The sequence below is a fragment of the Ochotona curzoniae genome, unplaced genomic scaffold (genome assembly GCF_017591425.1).
Source record: "Ochotona curzoniae isolate NIBS_2020 unplaced genomic scaffold, NIBS_Ocur_1.0 patch370, whole genome shotgun sequence".
Classification (NCBI taxonomy): domain Eukaryota; kingdom Metazoa; phylum Chordata; class Mammalia; order Lagomorpha; family Ochotonidae; genus Ochotona; species Ochotona curzoniae.
The window spans coordinates 21,011-30,639 of NW_024466940.1; the positions used below are offsets into that span (position 1 = coordinate 21,011).

Sequence of the window (9,629 nt, forward strand, 5' to 3'; positions counted from 1 at the left end):
CATGCCAAGGAGAACTTGTCAACGTGAAAAGCTGAACATTCTCACTGATGAGGAGGGATGGGAGTGCTGAAACTAAGGATTCGAAGGGCAGAGAGAAGCAGTGCGCGTATCTGCTAGCTCACTCCCCAGAAGACCCCACGCCCCCCGGAGCTGGGGCCGAACCAGGCCAAGGCCAGGAATCCGAGCTCCGTTGGCTCCCACACAGGTCCCAGGGCCTGAGCACTTGAGCCGTCCTCTGCTGCCTTCCCAGGCGTGTGAGCAGAACAGCCAAGACTTGAACCACTGCTCCAGCGTAAGACGGCAGCTTCTTAAGTGGTGGCTTAACCTGTGAGCCCCGCAGCCGGTTTGCTGGTGAGACTGAGAACGTCAACCTGCAGAAAATGAAGCCAGAGTGCCTGCGGGTGCCAGTGGGTTGGCTCCTGGGGTTCCAGGTGCCCCCGGGTGTCCCAGAACTCATGCCTCAGCAAAAGGAGACTGACAGAGCCAGCAGCGGGGCAGGGGAGGGCGGCTCAGTGAAAAGCCAACACTGCTTCGAGGCAGGCGGCTGCTGGCGAGTCCTAAAATGTCTCTTTATTAACACAGCTGAATAGAACAAACACTGAGACAGCCTTTGGGGCCCGAGGCAGGAGCTTCATCGACCCGGAGCCTTGCCACCGCGCTGAGCCACGACTCCTCTAGGTCCCCGGCTTTCCCGCAGCGCCCCGACGGCCAGCCCACCGGTTCGGTTCGGGAGGAACCAAGGTAAACCCTGGGAAAAGTTCATTCCTCAGAACTGCGAAGTACTACAAGTCCCTTCTGACAAACCCCAGAATCGCGGCCCAGGCCTCAGGATGGCTCCAGCTTCCTTTTCTTCATGTCCTGGCTCTTCCCGTCCAAGTTGTAGTTTCCTGTGGGCGACACAGGGATGACCTGTCACTGCCATGACTTTAAACTAAGGAAGAAGCTGTTCTACCCGGGAGTCACATTGGGTCGTGCTCATCATTTAGAGTAAAAGCCCGAGAATGGCATCACTCGTGGCACGCTCACACGCGGCCTGCTGCCAGCAGCAAAGACCAGGAGTCGGGAGCTCTGAGGGAAAGGAGCTTAACCATCAGCTTAGCATTTCTTAGCACCTTACAATAATCCTATCTGGGCCCAGTGCAATAGCCTAGTAGCTAAATCCTTGCTTTGCATGCACTGGGATCCCATACGGGCAACAGTTCTAATCCTGGCAGCCCTGCTTCCCATCCAGCTCCCTGCCTGTAGCCTGGGAAAGCAACCCAGGATGGTCCCAAGCCTTGGGACCCTGCACCCACGTGGGAGACCCAGAAGAGCTCCTGGCTCCTGACTTCGCATCAGCGTAGCTCCGGCTGGTGCGGTCACTTGGGGAGTGAATCAGTGGACAGAAAGATCTTTCTGTCTCTCCTCTCTGTAAATCTGATTTTTAAAAATTTTTTAAGTCTTTTAAAAATATCCAATTTCTCATTCAGGTTCAAGACACATTTATTTGAAAGATGGAGAGACAAGATCTTCCATCCAATGGTTCACTCCCCAGTTGTAACAGCCAGGGCCGGGCCGGGGGCCGACAGCAAGGCCTCCCCAGGCTTGGCAGGAAGCTGGACAGGAAGCAGAGCACCTGCGACTCCAACACCCAGCTGGCTAACACGCTGTGCCACCATACTGGCCCCATATTCATCCATTCCTTTTTATGTGAAAGAGAAAAATCTCCCACCTGCTGGTTTGCTCCCCAGATGCTCTGAACTGCGGGGCCGGGTCACAACAAAGCCAGGCCACTGTCGCTGTCCCCCAGGACACACAGGAGCAGGAATGGCCTACCGCTAAGCACCTGTGTGCAGCGCCTGCTCACAAAATGGCACCCTTGCTTGAAGGATGCACAGGATCAAATCCAGGCGGTCCCTTTTATTTTGTTGCTGAACGCTCCTCTAGGCTACCTGTTCCGTGCTGGTCAGTGCCAAGCCCCTGAGGGTGCCAGGGTGCAGACTTGGTGGGTTGCTTCTGCTGGCAAAGGCTGTGGGTGCCCCTGCGCCAGGTCTCCAGCTCGACCTTCGGGGCGGGAGTGGCAGAGGCCTGGGCTGGCTGCGCCCCAGGCCACGGCCTGATGACATCGTCCAGGATATCCGGCGTCTCATCCCACAGGTCCAGGTTTTCGTCCAGGTTCTCTGCAAAGGCCACGGAAAGCATAAACCTCAGCATAACGTCACACCGAGTACTGGGAAGGGGGCGGCTCCCGGGGTCCCCCACCCGCACGCACACTGAGGCGCTCCCTGTGCTCCCACTCGGGACCCCAGCAACCCACTTTGGGTCTTCCACTTCTCAGTCTCCCTGGGGCCAGGGAACGGACCTGCGAGCCCCGCACAGGGATGCGCTAACGCAGTCAGAGGTGGTACCTGCAAGGGAATCTTTCTCGGTGCCAGGTTCAGAGACGGCAGGTATGGGCGTGCTGTGTGTCACGGGGGGAGCAGGGAGCGCCCCTGGGGTTCACGAGAGGGGGAAAGACAAGTCAGACACAAACACACAGCACCCACGGCTCACTCCTGAGGCCCAGGCCTGCCCTAAATCCGAACCCATGGAAGCCATTAACCATTATTTGAACAAACTGAAGCAAGAATGCAACGTGTAAGACAAGCAAAATGAAGGCCCTGGCAGTCTGCTAGGGGGTGGCACAGGTCCTGGAGGCCGACCTCCCCCGCCCCATCAGCAAAGCTCAGCCCACAGGAGGTTCCTGATACAGCACATGCAACTGAGCCCTCTGACTCCCAGTCCTGCAGGGCAGTCTCCGCAGAGCTCCTGTTCCAACCCAGCCCCGCCTACTGCACAAAGACCACCAGGCCTGCAGCGGAATGCTCTCCACCCTGACCTGTCAGGCGCTTCCCCTTCCCTAAACAAGATGGGCTGTCCCATCACCCAGCTCCCTCCTCCGGTCCTTCTCTCACACACCCTCGGGCTCCACGTCTGCGGGCGGGGCCGACGTGGGCACCTGCTGCTGCTTCTCCATCTGCTCCCGGAACTGCTGCTGCAGCTGCTTCTGCCGGAGCTTCCGCTGCTGAGTGGCCTCGCTCCCGGCACGTCTGCAACAGGAGGTGCTGCCGTGTTAGCTGACGCATGCGGAGCCAGCAAACCGAGGCCGGGGAGAGGAAAGCCAGGAGCGGGAGGCGGCCCGTACCGGGAGCTGCCTTCTTTATCCCCCACTGTCACCACGTGGGCGTTGTCCGGGTGGCTTGGTCTGCAGGGGGAGGTCCCCTCGGGTGCCGGGGCAGGTCCCAGAGCCACGTGCGGGCGACAGCTCTTATATCTTGCCTGCTCCACAGATGGCTCAAAGTCTTCTCTCTTTGCTTTACTCAAATCCACGTCAACAGGCAACTGCCAAGGGAGAAAGGAAAATTTAAAAAACAAAACAACAACAAAAAAACTTTCTCCAACTGCTCATCCCAATAAAACAGACAAACCTTCCACCAGACGAAGAAAACAAAACGAATCCGGACAGAGACAAAAGTTAACTGCAAAATCCTCAGCAAAGCAAGCGCACAGCACACGGGCCCGTGCCCAGCCGGCCAGCCCACGTGGGGAGGACGGGGCGCGTGGCGAGAGGCTGGAGGACACGCCCCATGGGCATCTCAACTGATTCCAGAAAACCCCCTGACAAACATGGACACAACACAGTCAACTGGGACTTTCACCTCAGGCTGATGAACATTCTATGGGAAAAGGTGGCTTTTCCTGAAAGATGAGGAACCAGGCCAAGATGCCTGCCCTAGGGGCCGGTGCCCACAGTGCCAGCTGTCTGCTCAGGCACCGGGGGAGGCAGCGGAGGCTGGCCCAAGTGCTCGTGTCCCTGTGTCCACATGGGAGACCTGGAGGATGCTCCTGGCTCCAGCCTGGCCCGTCAGGAGAGTGAACCAGCGGATGGAAGATCTCTCCGTCTCCTCTGGAACTGCGCTTCATTGGAAAGTCAGATACACAGAGAGGAGGAGAGACAGGAAGATCCGTCTGCTGGTTCACTCCCCAAGCGGCCACAACAGCAGAAGCTGAACCGAACTGAAGCCTGGAGCTTCTCCAGGTCTCCCATGCGGGTGCAGGGTCCCAAAGCTTTGGGCCTTCCTTGACTGCTTTCCCAGGCCACAGGCAGGGAGCTGGATGGGAAGTGGAGCTGGATTAGAACCAGCGCCCATATGGGATCCCGGTGCGTTCAAGGCGAAGACCTTAGCCATTAGGCTATCACGCCAGGCCCATAAATAAATAAATCTTTGAAATCTGCTGTCCCCACTTCTAACTAGCACTAAAGATTCCAACCACAGTGACGAGGCATTACAGAAACTAGAGTAGTGGCGTACACAGTGGGAAGCAGGCTTCATATTGACATGATCTATTTGTTTTTAGGGATTTAATTTATTTATTGAATACACAGGAGAGATCTTTCTCCCATCTATTGGTTTACTCCCCAAATGGCTGCAACAAGCCAGGGGCCAAAATGGACAAAAACCCCACCCAGGTCAGCAGCCATCTTCTACTGCCTCTCCCAGGCACGCTGGCAGGGAGCTAGACTTGAAGTGCAACAGCCAGGATCTAATATGGGATGCCTGCATCTCAAGAGGTGGCTTAATGCCCTGCACCACAAGGTACCCTTACATGATCTTCTGTGAAGACAAAGACTGTAACAGGTGCCACAGCACACTAAACCACCTCCTGCTGTGCCCGCATCCCCTATAGGAGCTGCCTCCGGCTTCACACTGGCCCGCCTCTAGGTGTTGCAGCCATTTGGGGAGTGAATTGGTGGATGGAAGATCTCTTTCTAATTCTACCTTTCAAATAAAAATAAACCTATGGTAATGGAGTACTGGGGTCCGCTATATCCAGATGTGGGGGTATAAGGGAGCATGCATCCCTGCTTCCAGATGAAATATGGACTCCCAGTGAAACCGCTGGACATGTGTAGACAATGGGATGCTGGGCTGTCTGACACTGTCTGTACCAGCAATGTCAGGATACACTTAAACAAGAGACTGGTGGAATTATGATTCCTTACAAAGGACTATACCACTGTAGTAAAATGGGGAAAATCTGTCGGGGGTGGGAGTTTGGGGGGAAATCCAAGCCTATACGAAATTGTACCACATAATTAAAAATAAAAATATATTAAAAAATAAATAAATATGTTTTTAAATAAAAAAAAAACCAAATAATTCTAAAAAAAAAAACCACACAACTACCCACATAAGCCCTGCTAGAATAAATGAGTTCAGCAGGGAACAAAACCAAACCAAAACTCAACTGCTTCTCTGTATGTTACTGAGCAATTGGAAAAGGGCAATAAGAAAGCAGCTCTGAGGCAAGCACTGCAGTGTAGCAAGTCAAGCCACCACTTGCAGTGCCGGCATCCCACAGGGGCACCAGTTCGAATCCCAGCTGCTCTGCTTCTGATCCAGCTCCTTTTTAACACCCTGGGAGAGCAGTGGCGGATGGCCCACGTGCTTGGGTCCCTGCACCCGTGTGGCAGAGCTGCTGCAGCTCCTGGCTCCTGGCTGTGGACTAACCCAGCTCTGGCGAAAGACTCAACCCGGTTCACGAGTGGGAAGGCTCGCTGCTGTTGTAACATTCACACTACCTAAAGGAATTACAAATGAATGCAATTCCTAGAAGGCTGCCAGTGCTGTCAAGGAGGCGAGAACCCGGGCATCCTGGGAGGGCCGCCCCCCAACCTCAGTGTGGGGATCTGAACTGCAGTTCCTCAAACAATGATAGCTAGAACCGCCTCGACCCACGCGCGGGACCCTCTCCCCGCAGCTCAGCCCTCTGAGCCCGGGGCCTGTGGGCACCCGGGACGGGGGCCAAGCGACCCCCACTTACACCCACCAGCCAAGCCCTTAGTATCTCCGTCGACGCCACCGCTGCCCCGCTGCCCCACGCCCCCGGCCCACGCAGGCGCCTCACCTGGCGTGGAAGCTTGTTGAGCGAGCGCAGGTAGTCTTTGTCTAGGATACAGTTTCCCAGTGCGTTCCCAAAGCTCCTGCAGGCGAGGGCACAGTGAGACGGGCTGAGAGCGGCTCTAGGCGCCTAGCAGAGAACACAGGGACCCGACTTTCCATACTTACCTTTAGCTGAGAGAGAGAGAGCGAGAGAGCGAGAGAGCGAGAGAGCGAGAGAGCGAGAGAGAGAGAGAGAGAGAGAGAGAGAGAGAGAGAGAACTCCCTTTTGCTGCTCACTCCCCCACGCCGGGAGCTCAGCAGGCAGGAAGCCAGCTCGTACTGCCCCCCAGCAGGCTGCTCAAGGGGCGAACCCATACACTCCAGGATGGGACGGGGGTGTCTGGTCCCATCCTGGTCCCTTGGAGCTTTTGTACAAATTGCCTGTCCAGGGCAACGGGGAGAACCCAGCGGGGAATGTCCCTGGCGGAGACACAGTGACCGTGGGAGGACCAAGAAACCCCTCCCAGAGCCACACCGCCACACCGGGGGCAGGTCCTCGTCCCCAGGGCAGTGGCCCACGGGGGCACCCTCCGCTGCTGCCCACGCCTCGGGCTGTGCACGTGGGACTCACACAGCTGGACTGGGGCATGCACATCTGGGCTCTGGCGACTCCGTGTGCTTCAGTGCTAAGGCAGCTGTGGCCCAGGACACCGTCCAGCTGCAGAGCTAAGTGAGCCACACTGCAGACACTGCCATCCCAGGAGGCGAGTCCAAGAGGGAGTGAGTGCCCAGCGTCATGCCCCCCACGTCCCCCACCCCACCCCAGGAGCCAGAAGAAGGGGCGGGGACCCGAGGCTGCAGGCCTCTCACAGGAACCCAGACCCACACGTCCTCCCCCAAGCCTGCTCCAGCTGCCCGTGCTTACCTGAGTGCCCGCTTCAGCCCATCGGTCACGGCCTCCTTCCTAGCCTTCTCCAGTGCCAAGGCCTTGGACTTGAGGCCCTCACTAATTCCGTAGCCCACGTCTTCATGATAGGAGCCATCCTGGCGGGGGAGAGAAGGCGGTGGTGGGGCAGGCTCTGGTTCCACGGCACCCCCCCCCCCGCCTCCACAGTGGCACTGGCCCTACATCTCCAGCATCCTGCAGACCCCTGCGGGCCACGAAGGCATCAGGGCCACTCTCCCAGCTCATCCCTCGGCCCCAGCCCGACCATGCAGCATCACTCCAGGGCACGGAAACCCCTCCCACACCATCCAACGGGCCACCTGAGCTGCGGCAGGTGTGGCCTCCAAGGACCGAAGGGCAGTCCTTGCCCAGGTCAGGCCGCACCCGCCTCGGCCTTCAGCCAGAGTGAAGGACCAGGGCGAACTGTCGGTGGTGGACAGAGAATGAACTGTAACGAGTGATGGCCGCGCTGCATCTCGGAATGGAGCTTGAAAATGCTCCAATATGGGATACTGTAACAAACCTCTTCCCATATGCAGCCATTTCACTTATGTGAACACAGTTTTTCAAGACTTCAGCAAAATACAGCTCAGGGCACCGGCCGCCATCCTGCAGCATCTCTCACGTGCCCCTGGGAACAGCAGGCAAGGCCTCAAGTGCCCACGTCCCGGCCACCCACATCGGGCCCCTGGACCGAGTTCCTGGCTCCTGCCTTCCACGTGACTTTAGCCATTGCAGACATTTGAGGAGAAAACCAAAAAAAAAAAAAAAAGGGAGCTATTTACATTTCTGTCTTTCCAATCAATAAAATGAATAATCTTTATAATTTTAAAAACTATATATACGTCAAAACAGAAGAAACTGAATGTTCATAAAAGAAATAGTCAACCATGATACATAATTAAAGACCAACACCACAATCTCAGTAAGACTTCCACTGTCCACCTAATTTTATTTTTTATTTTGATTATCAAAATCTCGATGTGTGATGCCGTGTCTGTCCAGTGTAACTGTCTGGCATTGACTGGTGTGTAACAGTAACTGCCATTAATAACGCAAGCCAGAAAAAGTCTCTTCATATTTGTAGCCGTAAGGTCACTGGGAATTCACCCCAAAACTAACTTCCTGTACACGCGTTTGCACACATGTACACGTGCAAGCACAGAAGCCCAATGCAATTAATAAAGCTTTTGGGGGGAGGGTTGTGGGAGGAGCGGGGGAAATCCAAGCACCTATGGAACTGTATCACATAATACAATGTTATTAACAATTAAAAAATAAAGACATAAAAAATAAATAAAAATTTAAAAATTAAAAAATATATATATATTTTTAAAAAATAAATAAATAAAGCTTTTGGCCCCACGTGTACATTAGCATGAAAGCCGGCAGGAGGCAGAACAGAAGCAACTTCAGACAAGGAAGGAACAACACGAAACTTCTAATGACTGAATACCAGCTTAGTTATGCATTTTTTTTTTTCAAATGAATGACTGGATTTAATCCCCTATGGTATTCAGATTCCACTGGCACATTTTTTAATCAGATTTATTTTAAAATATAAAACTTTACAATACGTAAAATGAAAAAAAAAAAACACCCTTTGACCTAGTTAACAGAGTGAGGGCTGTAAACTTATAAATGTGAACGGGGATGGACCGGAAGTCCCCCCGGAGCGGATGCAGTGCCCCCCGAGACCCCCAGCCCTTGCAGACAGCGCCCTGCTCACCTTCAGCTGCACCCTCACGAACGCACACACGCCCACGTAGAACTTGCCGTTGTTGAGGTCCACAAAATCTGGGGTTGAGAAAGAGACCGGGCTGAGTTGAGCCTGCTCCCCGGCCCGGCCCGCCTCCCCGCGACCCCCCAGGATCCCCCAGCCACAGAACTCTGGCAGCGGACACAGGACAAGGCCCCAGGGGTGAGGGGCAGCTGGACTCACCCACGTTCTGCTGCGTGACCGAGTGGGCCCAGCCGTTGTAACCAAACATTTCATTGGCCAGGCTGATGACCTTGTGGCCCTCGATGTAGCATACCTAGAAAACAAAGCTTCTTCTTTTTGGGAAAAGGCTATGCTAAATTCCCCATGATCTTTAAATATGAACTCAAATTAACATAATTTATTCTTATCTAGATGCTTTGGCAAGAAGTGCTCTTAAACAGCACAAAGAAACTCCCAGTGGACGAACTGCAAAAATCTTACAGGATGAAGGGGGCGAGGACGCTCACAGCAAAGATACCTTCTCGCACTTCACTCAGTGAACTTGCCAAACTCAGTTTCAAAAAAATATACATAAATCTCAGGTGGACATATTTGACGGAACACCAGAAACATACATTAGAAACAAATGGCAAAGGAAACACTGCTTAAAAATGCAAGAACCCAAACATGATCATTATCCAAGGCTTCTTCCCATGACCATGAAGGCTGGACCCTGGCCCAGCCCCGAGCACCCAGCACCCAGCACCCAGCACACAGCCCCGAGCCCACAGCACCCAGCACACAGCCCCGGGCACCCAGCACACAGCACACAGTACCCAGCACACAGCCCCGAGCACACAGCGCACAGCACACAGTACCCAGCCCACCACACACAGCCCCCAGCCAGAGCCATGAAGGAATCGCAAGACTGACACAGGCCCCCAGCACATGGGCACCCACAGTTTGGGCTCAGACCCCGTCCCTACCTTCTGGCCTCCCCCGGCCATGCGGCTGCTGATGTACTCCGGGCCCAGCCTCTGCCTCAGGGCGCTCTGGATGGCCTGGTACTCCTCCGCTG

The 9,629-nt window shown here is 54.9% G+C and overlaps 1 protein-coding gene across 1 annotated transcript; it reads right to left on the reverse strand.

Moving 5' to 3' along the window:
• Positions 1 to 548: 548 nt before the first annotated feature.
• LOC121167445 (DNA repair protein RAD52 homolog) lies at positions 549 to 9,629 on the reverse strand. Its single transcript, XM_040996843.1, has 10 exons — positions 9,538 to 9,629; positions 8,792 to 8,885; positions 8,579 to 8,646; positions 6,829 to 6,947; positions 5,929 to 6,004; positions 3,164 to 3,360; positions 2,938 to 3,068; positions 2,388 to 2,471; positions 1,932 to 2,159; positions 549 to 887 (listed from the first exon to the last, which is right to left on the reverse strand). Exons 1-10 carry the CDS (start codon positions 9,556 to 9,558, stop codon positions 826 to 828), a joined length of 1,080 nt encoding a protein of 359 aa, XP_040852777.1. The 5' UTR covers positions 9,559 to 9,629; the 3' UTR covers positions 549 to 825.

What these genes read in the sequence shown, in the direction of transcription:
- LOC121167445 (XM_040996843.1), bottom strand. Translation starts at nt 9,558, where the DNA reads ATGGCCGGGGGAGGCCAGAAG. An exon ending in TCAACAAGCTTCCACGCCAG is followed by an intron (nt 3,361 to 5,928) that starts GTGAGGCGCCTG and finishes CTCCCTTGGCAG; the next exon opens with TTGCCTGTTGACGTGGATTT. An exon ending in GATAAAGAAGGCAGCTCCCG is followed by an intron (nt 3,069 to 3,163) that starts GTACGGGCCGCC and finishes CTCCTGTTGCAG; the next exon opens with ACGTGCCGGGAGCGAGGCCA.